Source organism: Hippocampus zosterae, chromosome 3 (assembly GCF_025434085.1).
Source record: "Hippocampus zosterae strain Florida chromosome 3, ASM2543408v3, whole genome shotgun sequence".
Taxonomy (NCBI): Eukaryota; Metazoa; Chordata; class Actinopteri; order Syngnathiformes; family Syngnathidae; genus Hippocampus; species Hippocampus zosterae.
This window is the reverse complement of record NC_067453.1, coordinates 30291282-30308145: the sequence shown is the minus strand read 5'-3', so window position 1 is coordinate 30308145 and position 16864 is coordinate 30291282. Positions and strand designations below refer to the sequence as shown.

The following is a 16864-nucleotide window of genomic DNA, read 5'->3' as shown; positions in this document are numbered from 1 at the left end:
AGACGAACACGCAAACAAGGCATGAGCCAAACGCGCGAAACACACACGCGCGTACACACACGCTCACAAATACAGAAAAACAAGCAAAACCATCTTTCAATCAACGTCAGCCTGCAGCCTCGTCACATGTCCACGCGGGGGCGCCGTTGCGGTCAGTGACGTCACCTGAGTCTGGCGTCATCTCGCGCTGCCTTCAGGTGTCCGCTGGCGGTCGGCACGTTTTCCGCCTGGCCTTCGTCTTCCTCTCCGGCCGCATGTCTGGACGGCGTACGACAAGTCGAGACACCCACGTCATCCCCTTCCCGCGTCACGTGAGCACTCACCTGACCGGAAGCGATGCGCTTCTCGAAAGGAGCGTCCATAGCAACCACAGCACCGGTGATGACGCCATCACCGAGAGAGCTTCGGTGTCACGATGACAATCCCGTTTTTGTTGTTCTAATAAGACAATAATGACTTTGGACAATTCTGCCGAGGCGAATGAGCAAATGGCGTCCGTTTTACTTGTTCAGGTGTTTAGCGGCCAGCCCGTGAGGATCTGAAGCTCGACGAATCCCCGCAACCTTCCCGCTGTTCGGGGGGATCTTTCCTTTCTTTCACAATTACAAGAATAAAGTTATATATTTAGAAAGCACCTTTTTCGCACCAACAAGATTCTATGGATAAAATTGTGCTGTGTCTACAATAAGCCTTGCAAGAAAATAATTCAGTCCGGCCGAAGACGATAAAAGCGCCAAAAGCAGCAGCTCACCTGGTCTGGACCTCAAGGTTCAAGTGGAGAGGCCGGCGCCGGCAGTTCGCTTTTCTGGTCGGACGCGTCCCCGGCGTCCGCTCTTGTACGAACCCGACATTGACCCGATATCGACCCAAACGCGTCACTCGCTTTTCTGTGCCATCGATCGGCGGCCGTTTGCTCGGTTGACTTCCTGAACCGGCGCTAATTAGCGGCTAACGCACATCCTCTCGTTTGCTCAAATCAAGATGATTGATTTGGGCAACACTAGACTAATATTTATTCATTTCTTTTTTGTGTGTGTGTGTGTGTGTGTTAAATGTCGATTAGTTGTTTGCTCGGCCGAGATAGGACGACATGACAGATGTACAGAAAGGCCGGATATGGTGATAGCATCCGTCGTGAGATCGTCATTCTCACGAAGAGTGGCTCGTTTCCTTTTGGAAAAGTTTTTTTTTAGCTTTATGCCAAAGGGTTTGAACACTTCACTTTAAATCAATTCCCTGCACTTAAAAAAAACTAAATTCTTGTTGCGTGGGATTTTTTGGGGGAAATTTAAACCGGATGTAATGTGTATGATTTTTTTTTCTTCTTAAAATTTTTAACACATTGCAAAGAATTCAGAACAATCAGGTTGTCAATATGGAGATTTGATTCCTTTCAAGGAAAAACTTAAATTATTTCCATTTTCGAATAAAGGTCTTACATAATATTTTCAAGTGACGCATGAACGCAAAGGTTCCGTGTGAACATTTTGTAGTTATTTTTCCCCCTCCAATCATTTCAAAAACATCGTCATCATTTCATAACAAAATTCAGAAGAAGGCAATCCATGTCTTCCATTCTGAAAGAAAGCAAGAAACAAAAAGGAACTTTTCTCGCTTTTATTTCTTCCGTGTGAGGCTACAGCTGGCAGGTCCCAAACTCGCATACAGTTAGCTAGCATGCTAATGACAGCTAATTAGCATGCAAAGGGACGCCGATGCTAACACGGTTGCCGTGCTAACAGTTCAAGCAAAACCTGTTGATGAAGCTGCTCGGGTGGAACCTCTGGAGCGTCTTCATATATTGTTGGTGTTGTTGTTGCCGCGTTCGCCGCTATGCTACTAGGTGGCGCTACAGGGACACAAAAATCGGAAAGCTAACCGGCAAAACCAGATGCCATTAATGTTACTCGTCATCATGAGTCCAGCTCAGGACAGCAGAGGAGACAAGCTGCCAATCTACAAGCAAATACAAAACAACAACTAAAAGTGTTAGGTCGCCGGTGGCTACAAAAAATAAAATAAAATAAAAAGAAATCGGGGAAGCTTCCTCCACTGCATTTGTGGTGGCTTTCCCTCAATCTTGATTTAACTTGTAGAATGCTACAACTATTTTTTGTTCATTCCAAAAGTTCTGTTTCGTGAGGAAAAAAAACTTTTGAGAATAGCATTGTACTGCATTTTTTTTTCCTTTGCATACTTGCATCTGCTCCTGGAGTTTCATATTCTTGTGGAGCGTTGTGGTTGTTTCGTAACAGACGTTAACAAATTCAAATATTCCACGGGTCACGTTCCAAAACAAAAACAAACAAAAACAAAACACACACACCAAAAAAAAAAGCATGAAAAGTCAACTTTTCGCATTTCATTTTTGGTGATTTTTTTTTCCAATTCACAAGGTCCTGATTTTATGAGAATCTTTCAACTTCAAATCTTTGACGCAAAAGTCGCGCTTCAAGCGAACATTCGAGTTGTTTTTTTCATGTCACGTCTTTTGAAAAAAAAAAACCCAAAAAAAGTGACTTTTGGGAAAATGTAACATTACGGAGAACGAAAAAAAAAATCGGACAGAATAAGTTAGAATACTTTGAGCAGATCATATCCTGCGTCCTCTCGACAATCGTGGAGCTAACACAAATAAATTAAAAACAAACATTGACGAGAAGGAAAACAAAAAACAACCAAAAAAAAACAAGATCTTTGGAAGAGAGCCAGCCCACAGGTCCCAAATCAGACCCGACGAAACAGACAACATTGACGCCGGACTTGCTGTGGACGTGGTCGCTCAGATTCTAGCAGGACTTTAGACAAAACCTTCAATCGACTCCAAATTCCAACCCGACTAAGCATCAGCAACACCCAGACCAGAGTCCGGCTTCTTTCATAGCTCCGAGCCAACGGGACCTTGGACTCAAGCCCGAGACTTGATTTGGACTCGTCACTCAGACCAAACTCAATTCCAAGTTCGGACCCGCCGAAACGTGGGAGTCAGTACTGAGACCCGAGTTGGCCGCATGAGTCCCGAGGAGACTCCGGTCCAGGCCTTTGGATACAACAGTCAGACCCCCAAATAGCCTCGAAAGTCAACGCTGAGGTTTGACTTTTCTAAATGGCTAGACAGAACCCGATTCCAAAACCGAGACCGTACCCATCATTCGGACTGGATGGGACTCGGCGGACAAATCTAACTTGACTCCTGACTCAGATCCCGACCGTTTGGACTTTGACATTGCGACTGAACGGACCTGAACTCCACTCCGAACTGACAGCCGACTACACATAGAACTCGACAATGAAACTAGACTTGAGGTGTTTTTTGACCTTTGACTGAACGCGGCGGACCGGACCTGAACGCCAAACCCCAAGCAACCCTCAGAGCGCATTTGACTCCAAATTCAGAGCCGACGAAACCCCGACACCGAGATCGGACCGAATTGGTCTTGCCATTCAGACGCGCCGAACGCAAGACGACGGAGAGGAAGGGACGCCGCGACCGGCGCGGGCCCTTCGCAGGTCCGAGGCTCGATGGCTCCGCGGCCTACGCCGAGCAGGCGGGCGCCAGCTCATCAAACATGGCCGCCTCTTCGATGCCTCGGGCAAACAGTCGGATCAGCTGGCAATGCACTCTGGCAAACAACAACACACACGACAAAAGCTTTCAAAATAAAGTCGCCTCTTAGGAAGGAAATTCAAGATCAATTTAATGAATCTTTTCAAAATTCTAAATTCTGTTTGAATTGAACCTGACGTCGATGGCCGCGTGCGGGAGGATCTCGCCGTCGCAGTTCCAGCTGCTGAAGGCGGGCGCGCAACCGCAGGCCGGGTGGTCTCGGCAGATCTGTCCGAAGATCTGCCGCCTCCCCTCCAGCGGGTCCAGTTCCAGGTCCGAGTCCGAGTCGCTGTGGCAGTGTCGCGGCGTGAAGCGGAAGCGCCTCACGCGGTGCACCTCCACGAAGGACAGGTCGAACTGGGGGGTGGGGGGGGCAGACGGACGTGAGGACGCACGCCGGCGAGCGATGGCGCGATCGGGCGGCTCACCTGGTCGTCCTTGCTGGCGTGGCGCAGGAGGTGCCTGAGGAAGTTGACGCGGGAGCACTTGCGCACCAGGATGAGGTCGGCGGTGCCGTCGGCCAGGTGGGCGGCGGGCGACAGGCCTTTGGGGCTGCGGGGGCACGCGCAGCTCATGCTGGCCGCGTTGATGGCCAGGAACTTGCCGCGGATGCTCCGCCAGCCGGCTTCTGCCTTTTCTGCATCTGAATCACACATGCGGTGTTCCTCAGAGGTCCGTCCACGGTACCCCGCACTTGTCGTCGTAACACGATACGTGCGCGTGTCCGTTTTCGCGGGGCAGTAACCCGTTGTAGTCGGGCAGATTTTGTGCGGTGGAGAATGCAAACAAGGCGTGAGCTACCGCCGTCCTCCTTGGGGTCCGTCTGGTCCACGCCGGCTCTCCCCAACAACAGCGTCTTGTTGTCCTGACAAACGGAACAACTGCAAAAGAAAAACCAAACGTTTGTGTTGGTTTCAACTTTGGAAGCCCGCCCCAAGATGGGTTTGAAACTCCGATCTCCGTTTCAAAGGTTTCCGCCGGTCTCGCAAGAGTCCAAAGCGCTCGGCAACCGGTTTCGCCCTCACCCAGATCGACACCTGGACGCATCCCTGGGCTGTCCCACGCCGGCGCCGGCGGGCAGGTAGGACACGGTGCCCTCGTAGTGACGGTGCGTGAGGAACATCTTGAGCCCGGCCAGGTCGTACCGGGCGGGGCCCATCCAGCGCTTCCTCTCGCTGTCCGTCAGCACGTCGCCGTAGAAGCCGTAGCCCAGCAGCGACACCGAGTAGCGCAGGAAGGTGTCGTCGCGGTGCACCGAGCTCACGTCCATGGGCTGACTGTCGCCTGGCGAGTTCACGAGGTCACTCGGTGACCACGTTTTGGCGTTTCGACACGCCGGCGGCCCCCACTCACCCACGATGATGTGCAGAGCGGAGGTCACGGGATCGTTTGTGCCCACTGTGGCGAAGCAGATACAATCTGTGGAACCTGTGGGGGGCGGGGCGGGGCGGGGCGGGGTCAGCGAAACCACAAAGCAGCTAACTTGCTAGCGAGCCATCGGCTCGAGTGGAGAAGAAACAAACTAAGCTCGCGAGTGGCAGACCTGCTGGGATGATCCCGATGCGTAGCGAGCAGGCGATGAGCGTCCGCTGGGGCCCGTCGACGTCCACGCCGCCGTCCTTCTGCGTTCGCCACACCAAGCCGTGCACCAACTCGCTGAACATGCCGTCGCCGCCCACGCACACCACGCTGACGACGGGAGACGCACGTTAGCGGCCGGCGCCCGGTCTGACCTCGGCGCCGACGTCGCCGCTCACTCACCCGTCGTACTTCTCTAGCTCCGCCTCCTCCCTCAGGTGGTCCCGGGCGTGGTTGGCGTACTCCGTCACTTAAGCACATCCATAGAATTAATTCAACAGACGAGTCAATTGGAAAGACATTTTTTTTCATGTCGATGTTATCAACCGCCACCCCCCCGACCCCCCCCCCCCCCCGCCACACTTTCTATTGACTTCCATTTCTTTTTTTAAAGCGAGTGTTGTGTGACAGTATGGCCGGCGTACCGATGACGTGCGTGCCGACGCCAGCGAGGGCAAAGAGCGGCGCCACCTTCTGCTTGTAGACGCGCTTGGCCTGCCGCTTGCCGCCGTACGGGTTGATGTACACCAGCAGCCGAGTGGGCCTGCCGCCTGCAACGAGGCCACGCAACGCTACACACAACCTACCTCACAGCTCTGTGTGTGTGTGGGGGGGGGGGTACATACTGATGGCCGCAAGCTGCTCTCCGATGGTGTTCACCCAACGGTGGCACAGCGCCACCTGTGGACAGGTGAAGGTGACATGGGCGCACCGCCAGCGGTGCTGCCGACACCTCTCCACGTACGAAACTGCAAAGCAGGAACGACACCCCCCCAAAAAAATTGGGCGTATTAGTCGCCATTGAGATTTGCACGTCAAAGTCGGGCGATGGCACCTGTGAAAGAAAGCCGGCGGCTTTCTTTGTCTCGTCTCTCTCTGATCTTCTTCCAGCTGCCGTTCTCTCTTGCGCTCTTCTCCTCCTCTTCCTTTTTCGTATCCTCCTCCTCCTCCTCGCGCACAGCCACAATCTCTGACACAGGCACGCTGTGACACACACCTGACGCAAACGCAGGCACACGCGCAAATGTCAAAGCTTTCATGGGAAAATATTCATATTGACTTGACTATGACGTCACATAGAGCAACATATACAGTACTACATGTATGTTTATTGTATTCATACACTCACCTAACCTAACGTATACATGTTTAAATCTATTAGTATATCGCATCAAGTAATGTTAATTACTACAAAATTTACTTCTACGTGCGTGTGTACCATTAAATTTGGCCTTATATTGTGACACCAATGGGGAGGGGGGGTGTCACTACTTCGCGGATTTTCGTTTATCGCGGGTGGTTTTGGTCCCCATTGACCCCGATAAACGACAACAGTACACACACACACACTCGATTCACGTTTTGACGGAAAACGCAGACTTTTCTTCGAGTGGGTAGTGGCACGTGGCTAGTTACGTAAGCGGATGCTGTAGAAAACCTACGCCGTCTAATCATCCGAGTTTCATATCTTCAAAAAAAATACTATAGTATAGTATATACTATATAATAATCTGAATTTCTCTTCTACGCGCGTGACACTGACGCGACACAAACGTGCTCGGCTCGTCATTAACTTCTCGTTCTTCGGTGTGTTCAGAGGGAACAAATGGTGGGACGCGATTCGGGTAGGCCCGGGCTGGGCTCTTTTGGATTCTTACTGGCTCTGAACGGGCTGAAGGTTCGCCTTTTCCAGGTGAGCAGGGAGCGGCACAGGCTCACTTCGTGGCCGACGTTGCGGACGCGCAGCTCGGACAAGAGCAGCAGCTTCACCGGCCTCTCCATCGGGCCGGCTGCGTCCTTCGGGCCCGGGGAAAATGTTACCTCGGCTGGACCATGTTGGCTACGCGAGCGCCATCCACCTCAGCTCGGGAGTGGACGAGGAGGACCCAAAAATTAAACCGAGAATCAATCGGCCCAAGTTACCCCCGAGCAGCGGATTGTGCTCCGGTTGTTTTTTTTTCCCCTTGGGATAACGGGTATTTACCGGAAGTGGGAGTGGCCTAATTAATGCTGCATTCACGGCTCGCCTCGAATGCGGGGATTTTTTTTATAACGGCAGTAGTCATAATACAATTCACCACAAAACGCATTTCTCTAAAGATTCGAAAGTATTTACGTGTTGGGCGGGCCGTATGTTTGACACCAATGATTTACGCCGTTAAAAATATGTTTAACGGCCACAGAAGATATATTCGCCGTATTGAACGCGTTACATGACTAAAAATGGATTGGATTAGAGTATTGAAACAGCAGGGGGTGCTGTTGAACTCAAATGTAGATTCTGTGGGATTTCGTTAAAGCAAGCAGAGGGAGGTCATGTGATTGCGATGACAGGAATTTAATCCATTTCATCAAAAAAAAAAAAGTCACTCGGCAGGTCTTTTGTACACTGTGATTGGTCCGACTGCAACCGCCTCTTCCCATTTCGCACCTGCAATTGGCAAGGGTCACAAAAATGAGACATTAAACAACAAACACTTTGACGGAAACTCCGGTTTGATATTTTGCACATTAAAAAATAAATTTAAAAAAGCCTCAGTAGACCATTTTATTTGGACATTGTGTCATGATACAAACCCGTTGCGGCGAGAGGACTTTGGTTTCCGCGCACTCGCTTCCGACTTCCTGTCCCACAGTCCGCGTCACAGCAGGAACACGCCTGATGGACCCCGCTTGCTTCTGTCCACCTGCCCCCCCCATCGCACACACGCACGATTGGAACGTCGTTATGAAAAAGTAACATTTTTAGGATTTTACTGTTTTTTAGACTGAACGACCTGAGGACAAGTTTGATGCCGCTTTTGAGAAATCAACGTTTGAAACCAGTCGGAGTGGGCGGCGACTCACCCGTTGTTGAAGGAGCAGGCCTTGTTGAGAAAATCCGCCGGCGACGTCGCAGCCGTGGCCTTCAAGCTGCAGGTGATGTAGATCTGAAGAACAACAACCAGGACGTTTTTGGGGGGGGGGGGGGGGGGGACCAGTCAGCTGGAGTACAGTCAGAAGATCGGCGGTCTCACCTCGCCTGTCTCGTCCTCCTGAAACTTGAAAGCCTCCACCTCAAACTGCAGCCGGTCGTCCCGCGAGCGTGGAAGGAAGCGGGAGCCCGAGCCCGTCAACTGACTGTCAAACAGGCACCTGAACGAACCGCGAGACAAAGACTCAAGTCAGACGAATTGTTTTTATTTTTTTTAATCACGAGATTAATCACATCGGATTAATCACAGCGGATGTTACGTTGCTCTAAAATAATCAAATGCGCTACAAGTTTGAATAACTGCTCCAAGTGAAAAATGTTCATGTAAAATTGAAATTGTCGTTTCAGTAAATATTTGTATTTTGCACAAAGAAAACGGATCCACGATTCCATGTTGATGAGAGCATTAAAATGGGAAAAATGAGAGATAAAGAAATCAGAGGAAATTTAGGATGAAAAAAAATCTGTGATTAACTATGGCTAATTCTGAGTTAACTATGCCATGACACGTTTAATCGCGATTAAATCTTTCAATCGTTTGACAGCACTAATTATCGGCGACATCGGCGTTAATTAGAGTACACAAGCAGTGAGCTCAAGATCGATAAATGGTGGAGGTGAGCATGCGTTTGAATTTCGTTTGAATGCGTTTGGTCTTATTTTCGGGGTGGTCTGATTTCTGAAGTGGCATGCAGTAATGATAATGCAGAAGTAATGTGGCTCACATGCAACAATATACTGTAGCGTCATGTACACACAATGAGTAATAAATGATGGATTGTACATGCAACTGTATTGTACACAAAAGAAATTTAAGCATTTGAATAGTCTATGTATGTATAAGGCAAGAGAAAAAAAAACTACATATCACCGCTGGCTCGCTCTCCTGACAGCTTAGCGCCTCCAATGTTGTGCCTTGTTTTGAAACGATCCAGCCAACCGTTGGACGCTTTAAAGACTTCGTCCTTTTTAAGCTCCTTCGCGTATTCTCGTGCCTGTTCCTGGATCACCTGTCCACTGATAGGGATATTCTGGCTGCGCGCTTTCTGAAACCATCGCCAACTTAGCTCGTCCACGTCGTCGTAGTCACTTCGGTAGCACAGGCGTTTTCTAGAAGAGCTAGCGTTTGCAACTCCAAACCGCTCAGCCAATGGTCGCTGGCTCGATCCTGGCTGCTCACTGGCTCGAATAACTTCAATTTTCTGTTGTAGGGTCAAATCAATTCTCTTCTTGCTTGCTGCCATTTTCACACGTGGTCGCAATTATGAGGCGATAGCTTCCTGGGACCGGATATCGCGGTCGCAATTCTGAATTCCGGGGTGGTCTCATTTCTAGGGTTTCAATACAATACAATACATAGGCGTTCTATTTGGGACTGTACAAAACCGGTCGTATTTTTAAGGTGGTCGTTTAAATGAGGTGGTCGCATAGCGGGGTTTCACTGTATTTTGCCAACTCTCCAGGTAGGGTTTAAAAAAAAAAAACTTTGGTCCAAACAAACGCACCCGTTGTTACCCAGGAAGGAGTACCGAGGGACCGTGTCGACGTTCCCGACCACGGTAGCGACGCAGTCGTCCACCGTCACTCTGAGGGGCGTGTGATGGAATTGCTTGACCGAAACCTCAAACTTCATCATGTCGCCCAGCGTGAACCGAGAAGACGGCCGAGCGACCTGCCAGTCATCTTGAGAGAGGACGAGGACAAGCCAGAGCATCACCTCAAAACGATTTTAGCGCCGTGAGCTCAAAGGCACCCACCAGTCATCAGCCTCAAGGAGAAGTAGAGGCTTTCCTCAGAAACTTGAGAATCATTAAACGAGGTCCAGGTGGGATTCAGGAAACCGCTGCTCACGTTATGCTTCCTGAAAAACGCAAAGCAAAGTTGGCGGAACGTCGGCGCCACCTCTGGAGAGGAGATCGACTTGGACTATTATTATTATTATTATTATTATTATTATTATTAAAAGGCACAAGTTGCGTCGAGTCCCACCTCTGGTACTGACACCGAATGCTGACCGTGACATCTCTGGTCCGGATGATGGGCGTGTCTCCCAGTGGAGAAGGGGTGTACTGCAGCGTGAACACGTAGACCAAGTCGTCCTCAGACATCTGAAATGGAGAAAAAAGGAACCGGATGCGGTGGCTCCATATTTCAATTTCCAAAGCAACGTCAGTCAAGGTGACCTCGGTCTGCGTCAAGTCTTAGAACTTCAGATCCGGTCAGAAACTCACCAGCAGCCGGCTGCCGCATTGGTGTAGCTCCGATTCAAAGATGAGGACCTGGTGCCGAGTGTCTTCGCCGGTGGCGGGACACCCTCCCAGCGTGACATCCTCAGCCTTGACCAGCTGCCCGATCCCCAGGAGATCTCGCTTGGCCTCCACCCGGACGGAGTTTTCCTCGCACACAACCTGGATGGCGTCGGACGCCTCGGGAGGCTTCTTCGGCTCAAAATGCGGCGGGAAGCGGGGCTCCTTTTCCGCCGGGGGGTCCGGAGACCTCCAGGACAACGGCTCACGGGAGGATCGCTTCACTTGGTGCGTTGGAGGAAAAGCTTGGCCACCTGCAGACGGAGATCGACAAACTGTGCGGGCGCCAATGACGATTCCGTGACATTAAGCGATGAATTTTAAGTCGTTTTAACGTTTGTATTTTGAAAAGGAAGTTGAGGGGCGTGGTGAAGAGTAAAATAGTTTATTTTAACATAAGAGTTCTCATTATTTGAACCGCATTCGACATAATCTCGTGAATTTAGCAACCAGTAAAATGAATTAACATAGTAAATGTGTATGTTGAGGGGTTCTTAGGTTTTGGATGGATGGATCTACGTTCGGAATGGTCAAAAAGGAAAAATTCACTTTGTTTGTCTTTACGTCTGCCCGGCAACACTCGAACGAACGCCCCTATTTCCGGTAACGAAAACACTTCCGGCTTTTCTTCGCCAATCAGATGCGAGCAACATATGAATATTTCAGAAATTATTATAAAACAGAATATAATTTAGGTAATTAATTTAGGGAACTGTAACATAAAAGAATATAATGCTCAAATATAAAATGATAATAATTAACAATTTAACAAAAGTCAAAAACCGTCAAAAAGCAAACGCGTCCCGAAGCGCCGCTCAGTGATAGAAGAGAACAGCACAGTGAGAAACTCATCAAAGACGACCGGGAAACCATGAAAAGAGTTTCCCTGTCCGCTTGTAAATGTATCATGTACAAAACGTCATGATTTCAATTTATTTATGAGGACTTTGGAAATGTTTACCTGCCGGCTGCTGGACTTTTGGTCTCAACTTCAAGTTCCGGGCGGAGGCTATTAATGCTAAAGCTAACGCTAGACATAAAAGTACTTGGTTCAGAGTCATGGTGATGACGTTTTGCTTCGGTGAGTTGACTTCAGAAAAGAAATGAAATGGTGCTTTTAGGCTCCTCCCACTTGCTGATTGCACCGAGTTTCCAGCTGCGCCGAGTCCAGCCGCCGAGACTGGTTCGTGAAATCGGGCGGATGCTGCATTCAGGACGACGCAAAAATGGGAAATTAAACTTGCCGCCGCTTCAGGCACCTGGGCCGGAACACGAAAGGCTCGATGTGCGAGGTCGACAACCATTTGGTTTGTGTATTTTGCCAGTATCGTAGGACCTATTTCTTCATTGATGCTATCCACTGATAAATCATTAAAAAAAGTCTTTGGGGAGTCTTTTTCAACCTCCAAATTGGAAATGTCCTACCATGCAGTAGTCTTGAATGCAGCGTGAGATCTGCACCTGTTTGAGAATGGCTCTAATATCACGTCATATTATGCTTTATTAAAAATTATACCCAATCGAGACAGTATTCAACAGGCTGTAAAGGATCAATGTTTTTTTTTTTTTTGGGGGGGGGGGTTGTCACACTTTGTGCTTCAATTCAATGGACATTCCCTTGCTTCTTCTGTTGTAAGCACCATGGCCACTGGGGGCAGTGTCATGAAGACGTTGCATCCTTCACGGAGGATCAAGAATACATGCGTGATATTATAATATTGTCTGTCTACGAGTTTGGCTCACTGGTCTCATTGTGTGTGTGCGTGGGGGGGGGGGCATTAAAAGGCACTTTTAAAGGTCAGGCGTGCGTGCTGCGAGGCGTTTCTTTTGTCTTTTGGGGCATAAATGTTAAAACATGTTTTATGTATGCGAAAATTTGCCTTCATTTGTTCACTTCATGCGGATTGATGGGAGGACTCGCATTTCCTCCATGGAGGACAAACAAACAACAAAAAAAAAGTGATTCAACGCGTCGGATGCGCCCGCCTCCCATGGCGCGTTTCAGGCGTCAACGCGATGACGCAACCCGACTGACTCAAAGATGCGTGAGTTGACGCTTCCCCCGCCCGCCTTAGTCCGGGGGAAGTGAGACGGGGGGGGGGGGGGGGGGGCACCGCACGCCGCTGAAATATTGAAACATTTCGGAGGGAAAACAGGAAGTTGCCTCGAGCGCCATCAACTTGTCGGCATCCGAAATGAGAAAAAACTCGTAGCTGCAAAGAGTTGACACGAGAGCGCCCCCTCTCGTCAAGAAAAAAAAAAAAGAGGCCCGACGAAGGCGCCAACTTATCGGTCGCTCACGCAGCAAAGTCCGACGATGTCGCTTGAGTGAATCGTTTCCCCATCAACACCACAAAGACTCGCCGGTCCTGGGAGAGGTCACAGAATTCAGAGGTCAGAGGTCAGAGGTCACAAACACGTCCGTGTGGTTGCTCCTGACATTTTTCTTGAATGCTCCTGACTCGGGGTTTGAGTCGCACTGGCAAAAGCTAATTGTTAGCATCAAGCTAACGAGTCAAGCCAGCTTCATTCCATGTGAAATGAGTTGGGACCCCCCCTGACACCAAACAATTCGCCCGCGTTGCGCACCGCCGTGACGTCACGGAGACGAGCGTGAAAGAGAGCAGTGAGCTTCTTTCTCTCTTCTTTCTCTCACTCCGGCACTCAGTTCCAGTGACTCCTCCGCACAGCGCCGGCTGGGAAATTGCCGCGTTTGACCTTTTCCACCCGCGCGGGATGCCGCCCCCGCGCCCCTCCGACGGAACCGACCCGGGAGCGCCTCAATCCGGTCGCTGAGCCCCACTTTGGACCCCGGACGCCGGCCTCCCATGCAGTTCCTGCGGCTGCTGATGGCCCTGAGCGCCGCGGGGCTCTGCTGGCTCCTCCTGTGCGCGCTGCGCAGGCACGACCTCCGCCAAGGTGCGTCTCGCTCGGCTCAAGTGATCTTCTCGATTCAGGGACAAGAACGACAAGACGGGGGAATGTCCTTTTATTTTGAAGAGCCACTCGGGCGATTGTGTGTCTCGCGCAGGTGAGCCGCAGGCGGGCAGCTGCCAAGTGGTGACGCTGGAGCGCGGCGACGGCGGCCAACCCGGACGAAGCGTCGCCCGGCGGACGGCCCGCTGCGCTTGCGTCCCGGGACAAATGGCCGGCGCCACCCGCGCCCGCCCCGCCTGCGTACGCGGTGAGACCGTCAGCTCATCATTTTTGGCACACAGCAAAAAAAAAAAAAAAAAAAAAAAGTCCCGCAGGGATCTGTCCTAGGTCCTCTTCCTCACTTATTTCATTGCCTTCATTGTTTCTATGTGAAGTGAGTCATTTCGTTTGGATGTCGGCTAGCTAGATAACACAGTTCATATAATTTCAAAAAAAAAAAAAGTCCCGCAGGGTTCTGTCCTAGGTACACTTCCTCATTTATTTCATTGCCTTCATTGTTTCTATGTGAAGTGAGTCATTTCGTTTGGATGTCGGCTAGCTAGATAACACAGTTCATATAATTTCAAAAAAAAAAAAAAAAAAAAGTCCCGCAGGGTTCTGTCTTAGGTCCTCTTCCTCACTTATTTCATTGCCTTCATTGTTTCTATGAGTGAGTCATTTCGTTTGGATGTCGGCTAGCTAGATAACAAACACTTACGCCGCGCAGCTGTTCACACGACTCACTTACTTCCCTTCCTGGTCTGATTGTCACACGCCGCATCTGTTCCCGCGTGTTCTGATTTAGTGTGGCTCTTAAAGTGACAGTGCGACATTTGTTAAACAAGGAAGCCTTCACTACAAACGTCTAAGTAAGGTTCACCTGGTTACAGTTAGCGGCACGTAGCGGCGTGTTAGCGTATTGAGCCGCCTGTTGGCTCAGTCGGGACTTGGTAGTTGGTTCGTCGGGTTTTTGGTTAGCTGCTGATTTGGGGGCGGACTTTAGGAGACATTTTGGTTGGTCGGTCGATTGGAAAGACGGATCATTAGGCTGCCGTGTCATTATGTTGATTAGTTGGGTGGCTAGCTAGCTAGCTAGCTAGCACGCGCATGTGCTGGTTAGGAAAATTTTTTTAAAAAAGCTTCCAGGACAGGTTGGAGGGGGTGCGGCCCATTTTTTCCTTTTTGTCACGCAGCGTTGACGTCACATGACACTCGGCAACGGGTGTCAGCCGAGGGATGACAAATGTTTGGAAACAAAAACATCTTTGACCTTTTCCGCCAGCGCTTCGTTGGTATTTATGTCACTTTGGCTTTTTCGTTTTGCTACTAAACAACAACAACAAAAAGAAAAACATTCGTTTGTCCACATGTTCTTGACTTTTCTCTTCTTGTACGCAACAGTGGGCCCGCATTAGCCTTGGCGAGCCAGCTAGTGCGCAGTTAGCTTCAGGTTAGCTTAGCACGAGTATTGTCACGAACGCGGTTCCCTTCCTGTCCGGGCAGCCGACATCGTGCTGAGTCGTCAGTGGTGCCGGATGAGTCCGTGTCTGGACGGCGAGGGCTGTGAATTGCTCGGCGACCGGTCGGGCTGGACCTGCACGCGACCGGGGGGAGGAGTCAAGACCACCACGGTGAGAACGCTCGGCTCACCCTTGGCTTGAGAAAGCCTTGAGGTCTAATTATTTAGTCTTCGTTTTCATTTTATCTCCACAATGGCAGCTATAAAAATCAACATCTCGTCCCGCAAGGCTCTGTCATCAGTCCATTGCATTTTGGTCCGCAAACAAGGTCGTTTTTAGGGCCGCAACTGTAACATTTTCTTCTTTTCTTGTTTCTAACCACCCCGTCGGCCATCGATGGGTCCGGTCCGGCAGGTCTCCTGACGGCGATGACAACGAGGACGGAAAACTCCCAACCTGCAACTCGTGAAAAATGCAGCCGTTAGCTCGAACAAGCCTGCGGATGCATCGCATAGCTGCGCAGGCTAACGGAAAGCTACCGACAACCCCCCCCCCCCCCCGCCCCCAAAGTTGCGCGGCTTCAAAGGGCATTCCTGTAAACCCTAGCAGAGTTGGCGGAACAAGATTTGAGTGAAAAACCTGATCAAGGAGTCGGCGGCCTCGAGGCGAGCATCAAACAGCTGCAGCTGATTCCCAACCATCAGGAGCACATATTACTTACCGCCTGCCGTCCGAAAGACTTCCCACCGGCGTCCAGTCAGCCCAAATTTGTTTGCCTTGAAGTTGATCTTTTGTAACTTTGTGTCGCACGCTAATTTAGCTGCCGTCAGAAATAAAAGCTGCCTCGTCTTTGCCCGAAGATGAAATCATCGAAAAGCGCCCGACGTTTCGCGTTTCTGTTTAACTGTGTCAACACGGTGTCGTGACGTCTCTTTGGCCCAGAAAATCAAAGTCGGACGATCAAAAACAGACTTTTGGCGGAAAGTTTGTCAGATCGGCACAAGAAGAAGGCAAAACGCCGCCAAGCGAGTGAACGGGATGAAAAAAACCCAGAAAAAAACAAAAAAAGGCCTGAAAAGTCGTCACGTGACCAAGCCAAAGTCACGTGTCGCTTTCATCGGGTCACCTCGTTATTCCTCCGGAGGTCCAATTAGCCCCACGATGGCGACAAATGAAGCGATTGGCCGGCGCAAAGCCGCCAACGCTCTGGTGGCGTGTACAAAAAAAAAAAAAAAAAGACGCTAAAAATAAAACGTTTCATGCTAACGGTGCGGCCAAATCAAACTGGGAAAAAGTTTACAAGTTGTAATTGTTACGCCGCTGGCACGCTAGCGCGGCCGTTGTTTGACGTGGCGCCACAACACAGACACCCCCACCCCCCCAAGCCACTGAACTCACTTCTGTTGATATGGAGTTTGTATTTGTTTGTTGTTGTTTTTTTTTTATTAAACGGGCGGCCGTGTGGCGAACATATGGAGACCGAACGGCGAATTTGGCTCGCTTATGCCATCAAAGTTGTTTTTCCGGCGGCTTGTCCGACGACGAGCTGAATTCTTTCGACCAAAAGTGGAATTGAACAGTGGTTCACCTTTACGCCGCTGAGAAAACGCCTGTCGGAAAAGTTTCACGCACAAAGCGCCACACTTTACCTCCGAATGGGATCCGACGTTGGGCGCCGGCCAATCTTTCTAAAATGGCTCTTCGTGGTCCTGACGAATGACCGGGGCTAAAGCTAACTCGCGCTAACTAAGCACGAGTTAGCTTAACAAATGAAGCTAACTAAGACGGAGGAAGAAAAAAAGACTTCGTCTGGATTGTATGTTTGTAAAGAAAGAAGCACCGATGGCAGTCTGAAATACTCTGAGAGACATTTGAAAGGATGAACAGTCATGAGAAGAATGTGAAGAGAAGACGTGATGTAGCAGCCATGCTGGCTCACTGATGGGCCTGCGTGGCGGCCATCTTGGGAGGGGCAACGCAGGGGCAGCCGTCTTTTTGTTTGTTACAAGCAGCCACCAAAAAT

General features: G+C 50.1%; 3 protein-coding genes across 4 annotated transcripts; 1 reads left to right on the top strand and 2 right to left on the bottom strand.

Annotated features, from left to right (window-relative positions):
- Window positions 1-1603: 1603 nt before the first annotated feature.
- Window positions 1604-7208, bottom strand: LOC127597353 (ceramide kinase-like). 2 transcript variants are annotated; one of them, XM_052060342.1, is made up of 12 exons: window positions 6844-7208; window positions 6021-6182; window positions 5812-5934; window positions 5611-5736; window positions 5369-5435; window positions 5151-5296; window positions 4961-5035; window positions 4753-4891; window positions 4409-4488; window positions 4036-4250; window positions 3741-3964; window positions 1604-3623 (listed from the first exon to the last, which is right to left on the bottom strand). In XM_052060342.1, exons 1-12 carry the CDS (start codon window positions 6965-6967, stop codon window positions 3536-3538), a joined length of 1569 nt encoding a protein of 522 aa, XP_051916302.1. In that variant the 5' UTR covers window positions 6968-7208; the 3' UTR covers window positions 1604-3535. The 2 variants fall into 2 exon arrangements, with proteins under 2 accessions (XP_051916302.1, XP_051916301.1); XM_052060341.1 differs by having other exon boundaries at window positions 4633-4891; window positions 6844-7206.
- Window positions 7209-7502: 294 nt separating this feature from the next.
- Window positions 7503-11658, bottom strand: LOC127597419 (zona pellucida sperm-binding protein 3-like). The gene is made up of 9 exons (XM_052060415.1): window positions 11412-11658; window positions 10391-10710; window positions 10149-10267; window positions 9917-10020; window positions 9665-9842; window positions 8203-8320; window positions 8033-8115; window positions 7763-7872; window positions 7503-7616 (listed from the first exon to the last, which is right to left on the bottom strand). Exons 1-9 carry the CDS (start codon window positions 11524-11526, stop codon window positions 7552-7554), a joined length of 1212 nt encoding a protein of 403 aa, XP_051916375.1. The 5' UTR covers window positions 11527-11658; the 3' UTR covers window positions 7503-7551.
- Window positions 11659-13250: 1592 nt separating this feature from the next.
- LOC127597396 (chemokine-like protein TAFA-5) lies at window positions 13251-15042 on the top strand. The gene is made up of 3 exons (XM_052060386.1): window positions 13251-13384; window positions 13497-13691; window positions 14885-15042. Exons 1-3 carry the CDS (start codon window positions 13294-13296, stop codon window positions 15040-15042), a joined length of 444 nt encoding a protein of 147 aa, XP_051916346.1. The 5' UTR covers window positions 13251-13293.
- Window positions 15043-16864: the final 1822 nt, after the last annotated feature.

Bases quoted from the DNA above. Each gene is read 5' to 3' on its own strand.
- LOC127597396 (XM_052060386.1), top strand. From the start codon at position 13,294: ATGCAGTTCCTGCGGCTGCTGATGGCCCTGAGCGCCGCGGGGCTCTGC. The intron at 13,385-13,496 runs GTGCGTCTCGCT...TGTCTCGCGCAG, and splicing joins CAGGCACGACCTCCGCCAAG to GTGAGCCGCAGGCGGGCAGC. The intron at 13,692-14,884 runs AAAAAAAAAAAA...CTGTCCGGGCAG, and splicing joins TTTGGCACACAGCAAAAAAA to CCGACATCGTGCTGAGTCGT.
- LOC127597419 (XM_052060415.1), bottom strand. From the start codon at position 11,526: ATGACTCTGAACCAAGTACTTTTATGTCTAGCGTTAGCTTTAGCATTA. The intron at 8,321-9,664 runs GTGCGTTTGTTT...CGGTTCGTTCAG, and splicing joins TCCTTCCTGGGTAACAACGG to GTGCCTGTTTGACAGTCAGT. The intron at 8,116-8,202 runs GTGAGACCGCCG...GTTGTTCTTCAG, and splicing joins AGGAGGACGAGACAGGCGAG to ATCTACATCACCTGCAGCTT.
- LOC127597353 (XM_052060341.1), bottom strand. From the start codon at position 6,967: ATGGAGAGGCCGGTGAAGCTGCTGCTCTTGTCCGAGCTGCGCGTCCGC. The intron at 5,436-5,610 runs GTACGCCGGCCA...GATGTGCTTAAG, and splicing joins CGTCGGCACGCACGTCATCG to TGACGGAGTACGCCAACCAC. The intron at 3,965-4,035 runs GTGAGCCGCCCG...CCCACCCCCCAG, and splicing joins ACGCCAGCAAGGACGACCAG to TTCGACCTGTCCTTCGTGGA.